This window comes from Microcaecilia unicolor, chromosome 3, assembly GCF_901765095.1.
Source record: "Microcaecilia unicolor chromosome 3, aMicUni1.1, whole genome shotgun sequence".
In the NCBI taxonomy this organism is placed as follows: domain Eukaryota; kingdom Metazoa; phylum Chordata; class Amphibia; order Gymnophiona; family Siphonopidae; genus Microcaecilia; species Microcaecilia unicolor.
Genome location: NC_044033.1, coordinates 136,196,086 through 136,217,275, shown reverse-complemented (window position 1 = coordinate 136,217,275; position 21,190 = coordinate 136,196,086). Strand labels below are relative to the sequence as shown.

Sequence of the window (21,190 nt, the reverse complement as noted above, 5' to 3'; positions counted from 1 at the left end):
AAGAGCGCCCAGGTGCATAGCACCCTTCCCTTGTGTGTTGAGCCCCCCAAATCCCCCTCAAAACCCACTGCCCACAAGTCTACACCATTACTATAGCCCTAAGGGGTGAAGGGGGGCACCTACATGTGGGTACAGTGGGTTTGGGGGGGTTGGACGACTAAGCATTAAGCAGCACAATTGAAACAGGTAGGGGGGGATGGGCCTGGATCCACCTGCCTGAAGTCCACTGCACCCCCTAACAACTGCTCCAGGGACCTGCATAATGCTGCCAGGGAGGTGGGTATGACATTTGAGGGTGAAAATAAAAAGTTGTGAAACATCATTTTTTGTGGTGGGAGGGGGTTAGTGACCACTGGGGGAGTCAGGGGAGGTCATCCCCGATTCCCTCTGGGGGTAATCTGGTCATTTAGGGCACTTTTTGGGGCCTTATTCGTGAAAAAACAGGGTCCAGGAAAAGTGCCCTAAATTCTAGCTACAAACGCATACTTTTCCATTATCGGCGAAAGGTGCCCATCTCTCCTCGGCCGATAACCACGCCCCAGTTCCACCTTCGCCACGCCTCCGACACGCCCCCCGTCAACTTTGTACGCTTCCGCGATGGAGTGCAGTTGAAAACGTCCAAAATTGGCTTTCCATTATACCGATTTATTCGTTTTTGTGAGATAAACGTCTATCTCCCGATTTGGGTCAAAATCTAGGCGTTTTTCTCTTTCAATTATAAGGTGGATAGTGGTCAAAAGAGGTAGGTGTGTATCAGGCACCATGAGGGTCGAAGGGAATGAAGATTGTATATTGTCCAGTACTATCATTGGTTATGCTGTGTTGCTGGGTGTGAGGATTTATGGTGGATTGGTGGGGTAGGCCTTTTTGAAGAGGTTGTTTTTTTAGTGATTTCCTGAAGTTTTAGATGGTCATGGATTGTTTTCACAGCTTTTGGGAGTCCATTCCATAGTTGTGCGCTTATGTAGGAGAAGCAGGATGCGTAAGTTGTTTTGTATTTTAAGTCCTTTGCAATTTGGGTAATGTAGGTTTAGGTATGATCGTAATGATACGATTTTGTTTCTGGTTGGTAGATCTATGAGGTCTATTATGTATCCTGGGACTATGCCGTTGATAATTTTGTGGACCAAACTGCAGATTTTGAAGATGAACCTTTCTTTTGGTTGGGAGCCAGTGCAGCTTTTTCTCGTAGGGGTTTAGCACTTTTGAAATGTTTTACCAAATATCAGGTATTAAGCTTAGATCTGAATTGTGTTCCTTTTTTATTTGCTGACTTGCTTTCGATATTCATGAGAAGTTTGCCTCTTTCCTTGGGTGTTATTTTAAGTCCAAATCTCTCTATTGTATTTGAACACAGTACAGCAGCCCCTTCTTCTAAAACACAAAAACACGATGTGCTGGCTTGAAGCTTCTTAAACATTTAGGGACCTTTATACTGTGCTAGTAAGTGGCCTTAGCGTGTCCTAATGCAAGACTTTCCTGTGTGCTAATCCCATTTCTAGCACGGCCACAAATTTAGCACATGGCCAGAATTGAAAAAGGCCAAAGTTACTATTAGCATGTAGCCACTGAAATTTTTTTAAAATGTGGGAGCCCTTACTACTACTACCTCCTGCATTAAGTTGTTGCTATTCAGTTAGCATGAGATAATGTCAGTACGATAGCTAAATAGCACTTCCATGCCCTTTCTTTGCACCTGGCATGTCCCCTCCTCAAAAATACTGCTCAGTTAAGCATTTTGCATTACTGCGCACAAATGGCAAAACAAACTGCTTTGCAACATTTTTACTATGTTAAGCTTTTAATACGATTTAGGAAAAGAACCCCTTGGGTATAGAATGATGTAGTAGACAATGGCAAAATAAACCTATATATAAAAAACCCCCAAAAAACCAAAAACCTCAAAATCACAAAAACTAGAACATTAAAAATAAACAAAACTTCAAAAATAAAGGGATTGCCCCACAATGTAATACACATTCCCCCCAGATTCTACATAATGCAACTTGTTCACGTAAATCCAGTCATCTGGATTTGCATGTGCAACTTAATTAAGCTAATCAGTGCTAAGTGCCTCTTCACAAGAAATTGACACTAATTTACATTAATTAGAATGTACATTCATAACTGTCTAAGCGTATTCTGTAACATGTGCGTGAATTCTAAATCGCATAGTTGAAAAGGGTGTGTGGCCATGGGCATGGAATGGGCTGGTTGTGGGAATTTCTAAAACCTACGTGCTTTGTAATACATATGGTCCGCATGTAATTTAGTCATGGGCATTTACACCATTTTACTTGGTTTAACTGCCTATGACTGTAGTCACAGAGATGGACGTTCGGCGTATTCTATTAACCACGCAGAAATTTAGGTGGACCTTATAGAATACGCCTAGGTGTGTTTCGTTTTGGTGCTGATTTTTTATTTTTTTTTTTTGCATGATATAAATCTGATGGTAATGGACTAGATTCTATATGCCAGGATAACTCTACTAACACATAAGAGCACAATTTCTGAAAGCCATAAGACAGGGGTGCTCAATACCGGTCCATGAGGTTTGTAACCCAGTTGGGTTTTCAGAACTTCCATAATGAATATACATGATATCTATTTGCATACAGTGGAGGCACTGCATGCAAATCTCATACATATTCAATGAATAAATTCTGAAAACCCAACTGGGTTCTGGACCTCAAGGACTAACATTGGGCACCCCTGCCATAAGATGTAGAAAATCCTTAGGTTATATATGGGCATAATTATCTTGACAAGTTCTAGGTTAAATTACTCTGGCTACATATTGTTCAGGCTAACTGGGGGTTATACAACATGTATATGTGCAAACAAACTCTATAAAATTGTCCATTAAAAAAAACCCCAAAAAACTCCCAAACTATTTTTAACGCACAATAAAACAAAGGGTCACCACTTAAACATGGAAGCATATTCTAAATAATACTCCCAGGCATCATTTTTGCTCTAAAGAACCCAAAGACATAAACTAAAAGTAAAATGTGCCTAATTCCTTGGTTCTTAAAAAAAAAAAAAAAAAATCAGTGCCCAAGTAGCCACTAAAATAGAAAGTACCTGCTTTGAAAATTGCACATGTGGGGATAAAAGGTCATGGATTTTATAGACTAACTTTCTAAGGTGCAACCCATACTATTTACCTGGATAAATGACTTTTTAAAAATTGTTCTCACAGAGCTCTCTTCAGTTTGTTTTCTATTTTTTGAAATACAGTTTGAAAAGAATAGGGGCATTTGAGTAGTAATATTTATAACAGCAAATTATGAAGTGTGTGATGCACAAGTCTGCCTAGAGACATAGGTAGGTATTTTTGAAGGATTCAGGGTGGGGCCATGGGGGGGTGGGGGGGTGAAGTAGAGGAGCTGGCCTCACAGGGACTGGTAAGGTTGGGATTTACAGCTGCCCCCACAGCATGTACTTAAACATGCCTTGAAGCAGGTATAAATTCCAGGGTCCAGGTTGCTCCATGCAGAAGTCCATCCCCTTTGTGAACGGCATGTCTCTATTGGTCCACCCAGACCACTCCCTCTCTTCGCCCTCTCCATATCCCCTTGACATTTTAGATGTAGTGAGCTTCCACAAATCCGAATGGCAAGGCTGCTACTTAGACATGTGGATGCTTCTAAAATAACCACCATAATGACTTAGAATGAGTAGCACAATATAAATAACAGTACAACTGGTATTTTCAGTTAGCAAATTTTGTATTAATGTATTACAGGTTTGCAGGGCAAAACGTTTTTCATCTTCTGTCATTGGATGTTTTTTTTCTTTCTCCATTTCAGGGTAACTTTGTAAATAGTTTGGGTGTTATATATTTTGGGTTAAAATGATAAAAACAACAAATGCACACCAATTCATGAAGTAGAAAATGGATCATGATACAAACTTCAGAACCTGAGATAAATAGAACCTGTAATTATTGGCAAATTTTACTTTACAGGGCATGAGAAATAAAATGGCTGTGTAATAGGTGCATATCAATATAAACTATTCAAATACAAGTGTATTGCATTAGGTTTTAATTAATTTATTAGTAATCCTCTACTTATTCACTCCATTCTCTGCAATATATCACGTTTAATGAAAACTGATGTTCTGCATATTGAAGCTTCTTAGAAAGTTACCTGGCAGGGATTGCACTTGCACAAACCTTTTTGGTTAGATTTTGGACATTTAGGTATTTTTTTTCCAACTTTTTAAACATCTTTTTTCCTGTTTAAATGTTTTTTTTTGAGCATTTTAATGTTTTTTTTGCATATTAATCTACAAATTAAAGTATATAAAATATTTTTTTTGTGTACTTTTGTATGTGCATAAAATTAATGAACGGAATATATACTAATAAATACACATCCCTTTTTACAAGTGATGGATTTCAAGGGGGATATGCAAGAGTTGTTGCTACTGAATTCTGTATTACATTTAATTTCAGTTATCTCAAAACTAATCAGTTTTCGTAAGTAATTGTAGCATGTAGAGAATTTGACAGACAGTTCTGTGACCCCTGTCCTGGTGTATCTCTCTCTCAAAACAAGCAGATCAGAGGGAAATAACACAAATATACATGGAACAGTAAAATGATCAGATAGTAAAGATATAAAAAAGTATCTCAACTTTGAAACTCCACTTTGTAATTGTTTTCTTTGGTACTGGAGGAAATACATTTGCTTCTGTGTTCCACTGCTCATCACCTTACCCTCATCACCTCACCTTCTCTCCTTTCCCCTTCCTTCTCCTTAGCCCTCAACCTTCAACATTTCCTTCCTGCTGTTGACCCATCTCCATTCCTCCTATGCACATCCCGCCTTCATCGCCCTACCTCCCCTACCCTTCCTCTCCAAAATACTTGAGCGTGCTGTTCACAGCTGCTGCCTTGATTTTTCTCTCCTCTCATGCCATCCTCGATCCGCTTCAATCCGGTTTTCGCCCTCTACACTCGACAGAAACAGCACTCTCTAAAGTCTGTAATGACCTGTTACTTGCCAAATCCAGAGGCCACTACTCCATCCTCATCCTTCTTGATATATCCGCCGCTTTTGACACTGCCAGTCATGATTTACTTCTTGCCACACTGTCCTCATTTGGGTTCCAGGGTTTTGTCCTCTCCTGGTTCTCCTCCTATCTCTCCCACCGCACCTTCAGAGTACACTCTCATGGATCTTCCTCCACCCCCATCCCGCTCTCTGTTGGAGTTCCTCAGGGATCTGTCCTTGGACCCCTTCTTTTTTCAATCTACACCTCTTCCCTAGGCTCGCTGATCTCATCTCATGGTTTCCAGTATCATCTTTATGCTGATGATACCCAGCTGTATCTCTCCACACCAGACATCACCGCGGAGACCCAGGCCAAGGTATTGGCCTGCTTATCCGACATTGCTGCATGGTTGTCCAACCGCCACCTGAAACTGAACATGTCCAAGACTGAGCTTATCGTCTTTCCACCAAAACCCACTTCTCCTCTTCCTCCACTCTCTATCTCAGTTGATGGCACCCTCATCCTCCCCATCTCATCTGCCCGCAACCTCGGAGTCATCTTCGACTCCTCCCTCTCCTTCTCTGCGCATATCCAGCAGATAGCCAAGACCTGTCGCTTCTTTCTCTTTAACATCAGCAAAATTCGCCCTTTCCTCTCTGAGCACACCACCCGTACTCTCGTCCATGCTCTCATTACCTCTCGCCTTTTCTACTGCAACCTACTCCTCACTGGCCTCCCACTTAGCCATCTATCCCCCCTTCAATCCGTTCAGAACTCTGCTGCACGTCTTATATTCCGCCTGAACCGATATACTCATATCACCCCTCTCCTCAGGTCACTTCACTGGCTTCCGATCAGATACCGCATACAGTTCAAGCTTCTCCTTCTTACCTACAAATGCACTCAGTCTGCAGCCATTACCTCTCTACCCTCATTTCCCCTTACGTTCCCGCCCGTAACCTCCGCTCACAGGACAAATCCCTCCTCTCAGTACCCTTCTCCACCACCGCCAACTCCAGGCTCCGCTCATACTGCCTCGCCTCACCCTATGCTTGGAATAAACTTCCTGAGCCCTTACGCCAAGCCCCCTCCCTACCCATCTTCAAATCTTTGCTCAAAGCCCACCTCTTCAATGTTGCTTTCGGCACCTAACCTTTATACATTTCAGGAAATCTAGACTGCCCCAATTTGACTGTCCCTATTTGACTGACTGTACATTTGTCCTTTAGATTGTAAGCTCCTTGAGCAGGGACTGTCCTTCTATGTTAAATTGTACAGCGCTGCGTAACCCTAGTAGCGCTTTAGAAATGTCAAGTAGTAGTAGTATGAAGTCTGTTTTTCCTTTTGGTTTTCCATTTCATTTCTTGCCAGCATAGTTGTCTCTTGTTCTTTATTAGGTGGTGATCTGTGTGTTTTGCTTGTGCAAGCTAGGTTAGGGTTTCTATCAACATGTAGGTTCTGTGTTAGAATCTATAGCGTTCCACTTTATTCTTTCTTCCCAACTAGCTTTGTACTAGTGTTCTGGATTATTAGTAGTGCTAAACCGTCATTAGTATAGGGCTGATGTAGTTCTCATTCTTGGACTTGGTGCTGGTATGGTATGACACCTAGATCTTTCTTGGGTGCTGACCCTCAAGATGGACCCTAGCATCAGGTAGCTATGATAAAGATGATTCTTCCCAATGTGCATCACTTTGCATTTATCTACATTAAATTTCATCTGCCATTTGGATGCCCAGTCTTCCAATTTCCTAATTTTTTCCTGAAGGTTTTCCTGAAACTTTTCACAGTCCGCATGTATTTTAACAACCTTGAATAGTTTTCTTATCTGTAAATTTAATCACCTCACTTGTTCTGAATTTCCACTCCACTATTCACCCTCCTCCATTGAGAAAAATGGCCATTTAACCCTACCCTCTGTTTTCTGTCCAGTAACCAGTTCCTAATCCACAACAGAACATTGCCTCCTATCCCATGACTCTTTACTTTTCTCAGGAGTCTCTCATAAAGAACTTTGTCAAAAGCTTTCTGAAAAGCTAGATATACTACATCAACTGGCTCAGTTTTATCCGCATTTTCAAAGACATGAAGTAAATTGGTGAGGCAAAACTTCTTTTGGCTGAATCCATGCTGACTTTGTCCCGTTAAACCATGTTTATCTATACATTCTGTAATGTTCTTTATAATAGTTTCCACTATTTTGCCCCACACCAATGGCAGGATTACCAGTCTATAATTTTCCTGATCACTCTGGAATCCTTTATAAAATTGGAGTTACATTGGCCACCCTCCAATCTTCAGGTACTATGGTTGATTTTAATGAGAGGTTACAGATTACAATCAAAGTTTGGTGATCTTACTACTCTTTAATTTGATATGGCTCTCTGAAATTTCCAGGTTCACCAAAATTTCTTTCTAGTCCTTCATATCATCACCCTTGAAAAACATTCCTGGTACATGTAGGTCTTCATTTTCTTCTGTAAAGATTGAAGCAAAGAACTAATTCAGTCTCTTTGCTATGGCCTTGTTCTCCCTGAGTGCCCCTTTTGCTCCTTCATGATTTAACTGTCCCACAGATTTCCTCGCAGGCTTTCTGCTTCTGATGTACCTGAAAAAGATGTTAGTGTGTGTGCTCCTGTGTGGCAAGTTTGTCTTCATATTCTGTTTTAGCCTTCATCATCAATATTTTACATCTAACTTGCCAGTGCTTATGTTACTTCTTAATTTCTTCATTTTGGTCCTTTTGTCATTCTTTGAAAGACGTTCTTTGGAGCTAATAGCCTGTTCTGCTTTACCTTTTAATCATGCTGGCTGTCGTTTCTCTTCTTTCATCTTTGTAAATAAATGGAATGCATCTGTTGCATGCGAATTCTGAAAAATTGTTCACTTCAAAGCCTGTGTCAGTGGAGAAGGTGTATGCTACAGTGTGGTACGTACCATTTTGTTCTGTTTCCAGCTATGCTAGCCACAAAAAGATTTGCCTTCACTATTGCTGACTGTAGTTCCGTTTGTTGCATGTACATTTCTATTGGACTGACGTATTTTCTGAAAGTGATTTCACTGTCCATGTTGTCCCCTTATTTCCGTAAGCAGGGTACTGCGTCTGGGCATGGGACTATCTGTAACACTGACCATGTTTTTCCTTTGCATGCCGTTTGGTTTGTTCTCTTACATTGAGGAGTTGCTCCTATATGTAGCTCTTACTGCTTTTAGATTTGCTGTTTTGTCCTGCTGCAAAAGCCATTATAGAGTTGTTGCTGAGTGATCAAGTTGCTTCATTTAAGCTTGTGCACCCTCAGCCTCTTGCATACCTGTATCAGGGCCGCTGAGAGAGGGGGTGAGATTTCCTGGGCCTAGTGTTGGCAAGATTTCCGGTGGTACTGGCAGGTAGAAGAAGGCTCAGGCAGGCTGCCGCTGCATTGGTCTCCTCCTGCTCTTGTGTGTGCCGGCCGGGATCTGGATTAGCGTGTTAACACATTGTCTTCTCTTACACCGCAGGTCCTTCTTCCTGCCTTGTCCCATCACCTCCTGATGTCACATACTGCCCGTTTCTGCCATGGGAGGGGATGTGTCAGGAAAGAAGGATCTGCAGTGATGGAAGAGTTAACGCGCTAACCCTTACCCATGTCCCGGACGGCTGGTGGTGCACAGGCAGAGAGAAGACAGACGAGACGATCGACCAAGGGAGCTGTGCAGACGCTGAGGATTAAGCAGAATTGCAAGTAGCCAGGATTGGATTTGAGGTGCCAATGGGGACCAGTTAGGAGACAATCCAACTCCAAATCTCCTCACAGCAAACAGTATAATGTTTCCTTTTTTTGTTGGGCAACAACAGAACACAGGCAGGCAGCTGCCAGTGCCGTCATTGAGTTTTCCCCCCAGTGCAAGACAAGACTACAAGTTACGGTCTTCATTCATTGCACGCAAGTTAGTAAGTAGCAGATCTATTTTCTGAATTTAAAGGCAACTGAAAGCAGCTACGTCTGACTACTGATGGGGAGGGAGGTGGGGGCCCCTTAAGATTGTTTGCCCCAGGCCCGGCTTTGTGTATCAGCAGCCATGACCTGTATTGCACACTAAGGTATGTTGTCTTACACAGCAATGTCTTTCACTCTGTCATTGTTTGTTCCCATTATAAGCTGTCTTGAACCAGTGAAATAGTCATGGTTGTAAAATCCTGACTGACTTGAGTTTGAGCTCAGAGGTGTTCTCTTTACCAGATTTCATGTTCTTTTCTGCATCTGGGAAGCAGAAACATGACTCTTGTTGTTTTCTTGCAATGCAAGAGCTCTCAGTATTCGGTACTGCATCCAAGTTTTCTCTGATTCTGTAAATTGCATTGTTTCATATACATGGCTTCATGGCCAGCCTTTACTAGAATTTGTGGATAATCTTTAGCATTTTATCTTTTTGAGGGGTGAGCAAGGGGTAAGCAAGGAGGTAGGAGAGCTCAATTTGGGAATGGGGTGAGGGGTTAGAAGTAGGTGAAGAGAGGGATGGCAGGAGATGGAGGGGGAGAGGACCCTGGACTAGGCGGAAGAAAGAATTCGGGTTGATAATATAGGATGGAAATGGAGGAGGATGGTGAAAGAGCACAGATGAAATAACAAAAGAAGTATTAAACTACCTATTGCCGAAGAAAAGAGAAACCAAGGAAATAGAAAAGAAAAGATGTCAGAAGATAGAACGGGAATAGATTTAAAAGACCAGGGAATATGAAGAAAAGAGAGCCAGAAAATCAAGCCACAGACTCCCCAACATTGGAAGCTATTTTATTATTTGATATTAATTTGAAAGTGATTTGCTGGTTGGGGAGGGAGAAGAAAGTCTTTGCAGAACAATGCTCCTTCTCCCTTCCCTTCCCTCCTTATGTTCCTCTAAGACCTCACCAAATGAGTGGTTCAGTTGTAAGAGTTTTCATACTTTCTGACTTTTGGGCATGTTGGAGTTGATATGCGAAGTGATAAGTTGGCAGGAGAGGTTGCTGCATACTTAAATAAACCTCAGTGGGTCTGCTACCAATATTCGGTGGTACTTAACTGGACACTGTGCTGCCAAAATATCAACATTAAACTGCATGTGTGGTATCCAGGAAGCAGAAGGGCAGTCTGGGGCAGGGTCAGGCAGGAGCCAGCAGTTATGTTGGTACTACTGATATTCAGTGCCAGTTCCCCATATACAATGCAGTCCTAACTTTTGCCTGCTTGGCTATGCAGGTGCTGGCACTGAGTATCTGCTGTCGCATTCGCATAACTTCTGGGTTGCTGCCACTCTAATTCCTGCCGTGATTCCCCAACAATCCCCTCTGATCAATCCTCCTGACTTCCTCCCACTGAGGTCCTCATAGGCCCACATCAAAACTTGTCTGTGGTCTATGGGCTAGTCTGGATAGGAGCAATGCCAGATTTAAAAATGGCAACTTCTAGCAGTAGTTTCCTGGTACTACCACTAGGGTTCTGACCCCTAGCAGTAGGTTTCTCATGATTTTTGTTTTCCCTGATTTCTTACTGATACTGCTCTGTGCTTCCAAACTAACTAGAACTAGGGTCAGATTACTACTATGAGCTTTTATTTAGAAGCTATTTGTGTGAATAAGTTAAGGTTGCTAATACCGTATCTGCCTTTTCATATGTGAAAAAAGGCAATTTTCTATAGAAGGATCCTACTGTATCCCCTCAAAAAAAATATCTCAGGAATAGGTGTTGTAGTAAATTCAATTTTCTTTTTCAGCAAGATCAGCTTTATACTTGGGCTGCTGTTAATCAACCAACACATTCACTGGATTACCTAGAAGGACGATTCCCAGGAAGAATACAGACCATATGGCCACCTTCAAAACCACTTGGACAAGAGCAACTGGATCCGGCATATACAGAAGCAGGTATGCAATTAATCCTGGGGTTTAGTTAAAATCCTTGTCTGCTCTGATAAGAATAGCCATACTGGGTCATACCAATGGTCCATCTAGCGCAGTATCCTGCTTCCAGCAGTGGCCAATCATAAATAGCAGCAACATTCCATGCTACCAAACCCAGGGCAAGCAGTGGCTTCCCCCAGGTCTCTCAATAGCAGACTCTGGACTTTTCCTCCAGGAACTTGTCAAAACTTTTTTTTAAACCCAGATACATTAACTGCCGTTACCACATCCTCTGGCAGCAAGTTCAGGAGCTTAACTATTCTTTGCTTGAAAAAAATATTTCCTCCTATTTGTTTTTAATAGTATTTCCATACATTTTCATCATGTCCCCTAGTCTTTTTACCTTTTTGAAAGAGTGAAAAATCAATTCACTTTTAACCATTATACACCACTCAGAATTATATAGACCTCAATCATATCCCTCCTCAGCCACGTCTTTTCCAAGCTAAAGAGCTTTACCCTCTTTAGCCTTTCCTCATACGGGAGGAATTCCGTCCCCTTTATCATTTTGGTCGCTTTTTAAAAAAAATCTTTTCTAATTCCACTATATCTTTTTTTGATATACGATGACCAGAATTGAATGCAGTACTCAAGGTGAGGTTGCACCATGGAGCAATACAGAAACATTATAGTATTCTTATTTTGCTTTATTATGCATCCCTTTCCTAATAATTCCTAGCATCCTGTTTGCTTTTTTTGACTGCCGCCGCACACTGCACAAAAGATTTCAGCGTATTATCTACAATGACACCTAGATCTTTTTCTTGAGTGCTGACTCCTAAAGTGGACCCTAGCATCAGGCAACTATGATTCGGATTATTCTTCCTAATGTGAATCACATTAAATTTCATCTGCCATTTGTATGCCCAGTCTTCCAGTTTCTTAAGGTCTTTCTGAACTTTCACAATCTGTGTGCGTGTTTTATTTATTTATTTTTTTTTTGTCATCTGCAAATTTAATCACCTTACTCATTCCATTTTCCAGATCATATATAAATATATTTAATAACACTGGTCCCAGTACAGATTCCTGTGGCACTCCACTATTTATCCCCCTTCATTGAGAAAAATGGCCGTTTAACCTTACCCTCTGTTTTCTGCCCAGTAACCAATTCCTAATCTAGAGAAGGACATTGCCTCCTATCCCATGACTTTTTAATTTTTTTTAGGAATCTCTCATGAGAAACTTTGTCAAAAGTTTTCTGAAAATCTAGATACACTACATCAATCGGCTCAACTTTATCCACATGTTCATTTACGCCTTTAAAGAAATTAAGCAAATTGGTGAGGCAAGACATCCCTTGGCTGAACCTATGCTGACTCTGTCCCATTAAACCATGTTTGTCCTTATGATCCGTAATTTTATTCCTTATAATAGTTTCCACTATTTTCCCTGGCACTGAAGTCAGGTTTACTGATCTGTAATTTCCAGGATCACTCCTGTTTTTAAAAATCGACGTTACATTGGTCACCCTCCAATCTTTAGGTACTACGGATGATTTTAATGACAGATCACCAACAACTAATAAGCAATTTTATGGAGTTCTTTCAGTACCCTGGTATGTATATCATCTGGTCCAGGTGATTTATCACTCTTTAATTTGTCTATTTGGCTCAGTGCATATTCCAAGTTCACAGAGACTTGTTTTAGAGCCTCCGCATTGTGACCCTTGAAAACCATTTCCTGTTCAGGTATATCTCTTGCTTCTTCTTCCGTAAAGACCAAAGCAAAGAATTAATTCAGTCTGTCCGCTATGGCGTTGTCCTCCCTGAGTGCCCCTTTTACTCCTTCATGATTTAACATTCCCACACATACTTCTGATGTGTCTGAAAACGGTATTACGAGTTTTTGACTCAGTGTCAAGTTTTTCTTCATATTCTGTTTTAGCTTTCATGATTAATGCTTTGCATCTAGCTTGACAGTGCTTGTGTTGCTTCTTATTTTCTTCATTTGGATCCTTTTTCTATTCTTTGAAGGATACTCTTTTGGCTATAAGATCCTCTTTTATTTCACCTTTTAACTATGCAGGCTGTCGTTTGCCCTTCTTTCAACCTTTGTTAATACGTGGAATACATCTGGTCTGGGCTTCCATGATGGTATTTTTAAACAACGTTCACGCCTGATTTAAAGTCCTAACCTTTGCAGATGACTCTTCTTTTTTTATTTATTTTTTAGCTTCTTTTTAACCATCTCCTCATTTTTGATAGTTGCCCTTTTGAAAATGAAATGCTGCTACAGTAGATTACTTTAGTGACTTCATGCCAGATATCAGCTCAAATTTGATCCCAGTTATGATCACGGTTTCCCAGCAGATCCAACACTGTTACCTCTTGTACCATTCCATGAGTTCCACTAGGGACTAGATCTAAAATAGTTTGCCCTCTTGTCAGTTTTTGGACCAGTTGCTCCAAAAACATGTCATTCATTACATCTAAGAATTTTACCTCCATAGCGCTCCCTGATATTGCATTTATCCAGTCAATATTGGGGTCATTGAAATCACCCATTATTATAATGTTTGCCCAAGTTTCTAGCTTTCCTAATTTCTGTAAACATTTGTTCATCTGTCTATTCTGTCCTAGCGGACAGTAGTACAGCCTGACTAGTTTACTCTTTCCCTTCACACACAGAATTTCTGTCCACAAGGATTCCATGCTGCTATCCATTTCATGTAGAATATTTATTTATTTTTTACTCTATTTCCTCTTTAACATATAGCGCAATCCCTCCTCCAATTTGGTCCTGTATCAATGCGATATAATTTGTACCCTGTTAAGTGTCCCATTGATTATTTTCCTTCCACATAGTCTCTGAGATGTCTATTATATCTAATTCTCCATTTAGTGCTATATAGTCAAACTCGTTCATCTTATTTCTTAGGCTTCTAGCATTTGTATATAAACATGTCAGATTGTGTCTTTTTCCTTGCATCTTCAAGCTGCTCTGAAGTTGATGTTGATCATTTGCATCCTTTATTCTGTTCTCCCATTAGAGATTCTGTTTCAATAGTATCCTTTTGAGGATACTCCACACTGAACCAAGTGATCCTGAGCAATTGTGGGTTCCTTCCCCCAGTTTTAGTTTAAAAGCTGCTGTCTCCTTTTTGAAAAGTTAGCACCAGCAGCCTGTTTCCATTCATATTAAGATGGAGCCCATCCTTTCGGAATAGGCTCCCGCTTTCCCAGAATGTTGCTTCGATCCTAACAAATCTAAATCCCTCATCACTGCTCCATTGTCTCAACCACGCATTGAGACTGCGGAGCTCTGCCTGTCTCTTAGGTCCTGTGCGTGGAACATGGAAATTTTCCAAAAATGCTACCTTGAAGGATCTGGATTTCAGCTTTCTACCTAAGAGACTAAATTTGGTTTCCAGACCCTCCCGCCCATATTTTCCTAGGTCATTGGTACCCACATGTACCGAGACAGCAGGCTCCTCCCCAGCACTAAAATCTTATCTAGGTGATGCGGGAGGACCACCACCTTCGCACCAGGCAGGCAAGTGACCAGGTGATCCTCATGCCCACCAGCTACCCAGCTATCTACATGCCTAATGATTGAATCACCAACTACAACAGCTGTCCAAACCCTTCCCTCCTAGGCAGAAGCTGTGTCCCTTCTACACGGCAGAACATTTGGAAGGAGAGGTAGAAAACTTTGGGGGTGCCAGAGCATTCATGCCCCCCCCCCCAATTCTGTTTGCTAGGCTTTTTAGTCTCTGTCCTGTGGAAGATGGTATTTATATTTTTACCACTGCGTAAATTAGTGAGCCCACACTTAACATGTTCTCCTTTGCTTATTTGAAAAAGGATGATCTTATATTTTTGCTTTCACTCTTGATCTTGTGATTAATCACACGATTAAAAAAGTTTCATTGTAATCGAACAGCTCTAATTATATATATCTATATCTGTGTGCGTGTATTCACTCCAACTGTATTCCAACTGACTTAGTAGTTTATTCATAACAAATTTTTATTTCTATTTCTTCAATGTACAATTTCATCGCTTCCATGTGCAAATTCACAATATTTCTTTAAAAGCTTTAAAACGCTTAAAATTCAATTATACTTTTACTTAGTCTTTCTCTCCAATTCGCACTACACGGATGCCTCCACCTGCGTGCGGCATGTTTCGCAAATTGCTGCCTCAGGGTGCGGTCCGGTCAACTGAAAATTTGAGACTCAGTCAGCATACTATGGAATACTAAATGCCAAATATACAGTAAAACATTACATACCTTAAGTATGAACCAAGTTCACCCACATAGCTTCGGTGTCTGCCATCTTAATTCTTGTCACACCCATGCGCAGTACTCTTTTAAACAATTCACATGACTCAGAGCGCCAATGGAATGCAGATATACCTAATGATGTCATTCATTTACATTGCTGCAGACCAATCTATTTCTAAACTCAAACCTCCTGGAGTAACTGTTGATGTGAATATCCACCATTGTTCCTTATAATTAAGAAGGGTGTCTGCATCTCCCCCCCTTTACTAATTTGAATATGAGCAATAACTCGCCATCTTATGTCTGTCCACTCATGCTGCTCCTGTAACAAATGGGTTACAATGGGTGTTGTTAAGGTAGCTGTATGAATCCTGGATTTATGCTTATTTAACCCTTGTTTTACTGGTCTCCTGGATTTCCCTATATAAATTAACCGACAGGGGCACTGGATCATGTAAACCACATATCTGCTGTTACAGTTAGTAGTATGTCTTGTAGCAATATTACGTGCATTTGTTTTAGCCTGCTAATAAACACCTTCAATGATCAAAGCACGCCATTGACAATTACCACATTGAACATAGCCAATCAAATCATCCTGATCGCGCAGTCTACATTTAAGAAGTGATCAGTGTGGCTGCGAGGGGGGAGGGAGTTAGACCGATCTTTTACCAGTAAAGTTGGGGTGCTTTCGTGGGTGGTACTTAAAAGAGGAAAAGATGGGATAGGGGAGGGGTCAGGGTGGAAAAGAAAATATGTAAAGGTGGATAAGTATTAGCCTGCACATATTTGAACAAAGTGGGCCTACACTTGGAACTGTGCAGAAATTGCTGAAATATTGTTTTATTCACTGTGTGTTTAATATATAACCAATGAAAACCGTTGAAACATAAAAAAGAAGTGATTATCAGCTGGGTTCACGTTTGCTTTGATTCTATAAAGGGGCGCATCTGTGAACGCTTGCTTTTTGGTGATTTGGATCCATCAGCATACTTTTCTGTGACATAAACTAGATGTGGAAGTAGTGCCTAATGTTCAGCACCATATTTAGAATTCTGTTAGTAGTGTCTGTTTAAATGAAATATGTGGAAGGAGGCTATAGCATCTAAAGATGGCAGCCATAGATCAGACATATCCACCACATGTAAGTCAATGATACTGTGTAATTTAGGCATCCAGAGTGCTTTTAAGTTGTCTAATGAATATCTCTCCTTAATCATTTGAGGCTGAGTCTAATCTCAGTCAATTCCAAACTAAAAAAAAATGATCTGTCCAGGGAATTGGGGTGCATCGGATCAAGGACTTCAACTTATTATGAAATACTTTATAAGGAAAACTAAATCCAACATGTGAAGAGACCTGAGTCACATCTAAAACAGTTCGATAGAACCTGAAGGGTTGGATTATGTGTAAAATTCCTTGCATCTATTCACCAGTTTTTACCTAACAGTCAAAATCCCCTTATACAGTCAAATATGTAAATGACAACCCTGTGTAGTAATGGCCTCAATTATGGGTGAGCAATCTCAATGTAAAAGTCCAGGAGGACCATAGATGCTGAACATTAGCAGTTACAATTATACTGTATTCAGTTTTATATTTTTGAATGAATTTGTATTTATTAAAACTTCTTCCACTTATTACATCTCCCCTTCCAATTGTTGCCCCTACTTAATTATTTTCCTGTATTAGAGTATTCTGATGCCCCCAAAATAAGCTCTGATCTAGAGACAAATAAGGTAACTTAATACCAGTGCTTTTTTTGTGCTGCTATGACGTACTGACACCTTTTTTTAAAATCTCCCATTTGCTGTCCCCATTTCTTCTTGCTGCCTGCTCGAGAGTCTGGGCCTGCAATCACTCAGTACAAGCGAGGCCTGGCACCAGCACACTCAGCCTTAGTTCAGCCTATCCGCTTGTGGCAGGCCCTGTTGGTACTGCCCCTATGATGCATATGTATCAGAGAGGGTGGAACTAACAGGGCCTTCCCGGGTGCATGGTGTTGGGCATAAAGGCTCCTCAGTGCTGGTGCTGAGCCTTCTGTTTGGCTGATTACTGCCAGCCTAGACTATCAACAGGCAGGCAGTGGGAAAAGGAGGAAGGGCAGGGAGGAGAGGAGAATTGCTGGACATGAATGGGAGGGGAGGATAGGGGTAGAGGAGAAAATCTGGACATGGAGGGGAGGGCAGGGGGAGAGGAGAATTGCTGGGCATGGATGGGAGGGGGAGGGCAAGGGAGAAATGAGAATCACTGGGCATAGATGGGAGGGGAGGATGGAGATGAGAATCACTGGGAATGGATGGGAAGGGAGGATAGGGGGAGGAGAATTGCTGGATATGGATGGGAAAGGAGGACAGGAGAGAGAGAGGAGAATCACTGGACATGGATGAAGGGGAGAGGTGGGCAGGGGAGAGGAAAATTTGTTGGATATGGATGAGACGGGAGGACGGGCAGAGGAGAATCGCTGAACATGGATGGTAAAGAACAGCAGGGGAGAGGCGAATTAATGGACATATATGGAGGGGAGAGCAGAATTGCTGGACATGGATGAAAGGAGAGGAGGGCAAGGTAGAGAGGAGAATTTCTGCACATGGATGGACAGGAGAGCAGGGGAGAAAGGAGAATTGCTGGATATGGATGGATGGAGGAGAGGGCTGGGGAGAGGAGAAATGCTGGGCATGGATGGATGGAGGGGAGGACAGGGGAGAGGAGAATTGCTGGACATGGATGGAGAGGAGGGAAGAGAAAAGAAGATGCACATGGATAGAGATGAGGGAAAGAGAAGAGAGGAGAAACACTGCACATGGATGGAGAAAATAGGCAAAAGCTGGATCAACTGTATACCTCATCCAATCCAGTCTGTGGAGGACCCAGCTTTTACTTATGGATGTAGGGCAAGAAATGAAGAAGAAAGGAGGAAAGTAAAGAAATAAATGGAAAGGAAGCCCTGGAAACTGAGTTAAGAGAACAGATAGAGAGCAGCAGAATCATAGACTGGGACCAATATGATAAAAAAAAAAGTCACCAGACAAAAAGGTAGAAAAAAAAATCATTTTATTTTCATTTTAGTGTTTGGAATATGTCCAGTTTGAGAATTTACATCTGTTTCATTTTACACTGTTTCATGTTTTTTTTTTCTTTTCCTGGTATTGTACTGCATGCAGAGTCTAGCTTCTTTGGATTTCAGGTTAATGTTTGAAGAATTTTGAGAGGTTATCTCTGTTCTGCATGTGTGACTGCAGGACAGTGTCTGAATAGGGATCTATTTGTGGTTCTGAGATTTTTATAACATATGTTTCAGATTTGACAAGACTGTTCTCCTAATTCCTGGTCTGTGTGCTAATTTGGTTTGTGTCATTTTGGGCATACTGGAGCTGTAATGGTTTACAGGAATTATAATAAAAAATCACAAGTTTTTTTCTTCTCCTATACTGGTGTAATATTTTCAATGATGCCTGTTTATATGTGTCATGGCTGGTAAAAGGGGTGTGATTATCATAGGGGTGGGGTCATAATGACCCCCCCCCCCCATGTTACCCATAATGAGTACTGGTACCTTTTTTTCCTAAAAAAAAAAAAAAAAAAAAAAGCACTGCTTAATACAAAAGACTCCAGAAAGCATTGACAAAATAGCGCAAAAAATATTTCTTGCTGTTAGGGAACGCCATTATCAGACATTAATTTAGGGATTCAGTCCATAGGGCCAGACAAAGTTTAAATGCTTTCAGGGTTATCAGCCAGCAGAAGTACCTACCAAATGCTGACAGTAATCAGAGAAGAGAGTAAAGATTCTCAGTGACATTGTGATCCACTTGGAAACAAATGACTTGGGCCAAAATAGCGAATTTTCCAGAAGCTGGGGGAAGGGCTGAAGTCTTTACTACCAACTTGGGAAAGGAAAGACAATGTAATACAGAAGTTCAATAAGTAAAATACTGGTGTCAACAAGTATGCTATGAATGCAGATGCTGTATATCTCAGTGGGGGAGGGGAAGACATCTTAAAGTGAAACTTAGTGAGTAAAGTGTTAGTAATTCTATTATATTGTTGCTTTAATCTTGAATTTATAATGAATGTAACTGTTGGGCAAACTAGATGGACTATGCAGGTCTTTATCTGTCATTTAATGTGTTACTGTGTTGCTATGAGGTGTATTTTCAAAGCACTTAGACTTACAAAGTTCCATAGGTTAGTATGGAACTTTGTAAGTCTAAGTGCTTTGAAAATGAGCCCCTATGTAACTATGTAAGTCTGCTTTGAAAATACACCTCTCATTTACAAAAAGAATGTTAAAGGGGTTATGTTTTGTAAGTCTCCAAAAATTGTGTGCGTGAATTTTGCATGCATTATGTAATTAAATAATGAGCCAATTACTGCCAATAATTGGTTTTAACAAGCAATTATTGGTGCTAATTGGAATCAAAGCTGTACGCTTGTAAATTTAGACATGTAATCTGTGCCTAAATTTACATGTGACCCCTGGTACTCAAAGTGCTATTCTATAAACCGTGCTTAACTTTAGGCATGGCTTATAGAATGAAGCTTAAGCGTTTTTTTTCTTTTTACAGCAACAATTTTTTTGTAGGTGTAATTTATAGAAGTCACCCTAAAGTATATAAAACAGACTTTCAGAACTTTAAACATAATAGAACAGCAAGGAAACACACACAAAAACATATTTAAAATTTCTTAAATTATAATGAGAATAGCCTGAGGGGGCCAATTCTATCACTTGGCGCCTTGATTTAGGCACCAAAATGGGCATGCTTAGTACCAATTCTATCGAAGTACTTAAGCACGTCTAAGCTATTATACTAATTTAAAACCACTTTAGTATGTCAAAATGTAGGCATTCCCAATTAAAACAGGTCAAAAGTTGGCGTAAGTTGAACACTTAAGTATGCTAATGCAATGCACACAACAGTATTCTAGAAGTTGTGTACATCACTTAGCAATATGCCCAGGCTCCACTTATTTGTATGCTTTAATGCAATTATGCACTGTAGCACTTAAGTGCTACCTTGTAGAGTTGCATCTTGTGTCAATTAAGGCCCCACTTATGCTCTCAAAACATGTGTAAGTGCATGTACCTGACTCCTGAGCACACCTGATAGGGGCGTTTAGCATTTGGACACATGTGCAAAGTTTTTATCAATGGCTTAATTTGTCTTTGCCCATAACATGTTGGGATAGTTTGTAGGTGGCTAGTTTTAGGGGTAAGATAACTTGTGGGATAGTGGGTCAGTTGCAGGAGGGTTGTTTGGGGGTTGGGGTAGTTTCCAGGATGATGGGACAGTTGAAGGGATCTAGGTTTTGGAGTTGAAGTAGTTTGGTGTGGCAGTTGCAGGAGATTAATTTGGGTGTGAGGGTATTAACATAAGATGGTGTGGCAGTTGGAGGGGACAGTTGGCGGGATGGTGAAGCAGTTGGTAGGGGTAATGTCTGGGCTGGTGGGGTAGTTGGAAGGGGGACAGTTTGGGGGGGATGGGGCAGCTTAAGTGAAGTGTGTGAAATTCTGCAGTTTAAACTGCCTTGCCCTGTTCTCTAGCCACTTCATTTCATGCAGTTTCTGTGCTTCTGAAGTGAGAATTAGTATTTATATAGAAATGCATAGGGCCACTTTTACTTTTTCTTTGGGTGGGAGGGAGGTAGGCTTATTTTTCTGGAACCTCTAGTGTGACTTGGCCCTCTTTCAAACCTTTTTTTTTTCTTCACTCTTTCATGCCAAGCTTTCAGTTTATTTTGATCCCACGCAGACTGACACAGACGGTCAGCAGTGTTTTACTACCCCTTTGTATAATTCTTTTCTGTTGGGTTGGAAAGAATAAAATACATTGATAATTGGGCTGTCATGTGGCACTCTGCATTCCAATGGTTCCAGTTGGAGACACCGTTTGCCATACTAACTTATTGTGATCACTGAGCTAAATACAAATGAAAACAATCCAAAACAGAATACTCAATGTCCAATTGAGCCAGAGTAGCTATCAGAGTAGAACATTAGTAGAGGAAAAGTGGCAAAAGATATCTAAAAAT

General features: G+C 40.9%; 1 protein-coding gene across 1 annotated transcript in view; it reads left to right on the top strand.

Annotated features, from left to right (window-relative positions):
* Positions 1 to 21,190, top strand: part of FMN2 (formin 2) — a 434,815-nt gene that overhangs the window by 71,022 nt on the left and 342,603 nt on the right. Inside the window, exon 4 of the mRNA XM_030196386.1 lies at positions 10,738 to 10,888. Coding sequence (XP_030052246.1) covers positions 10,738 to 10,888 — 151 coding nt within the window. The remainder of the gene's footprint in view (positions 1 to 10,737; positions 10,889 to 21,190) is intronic.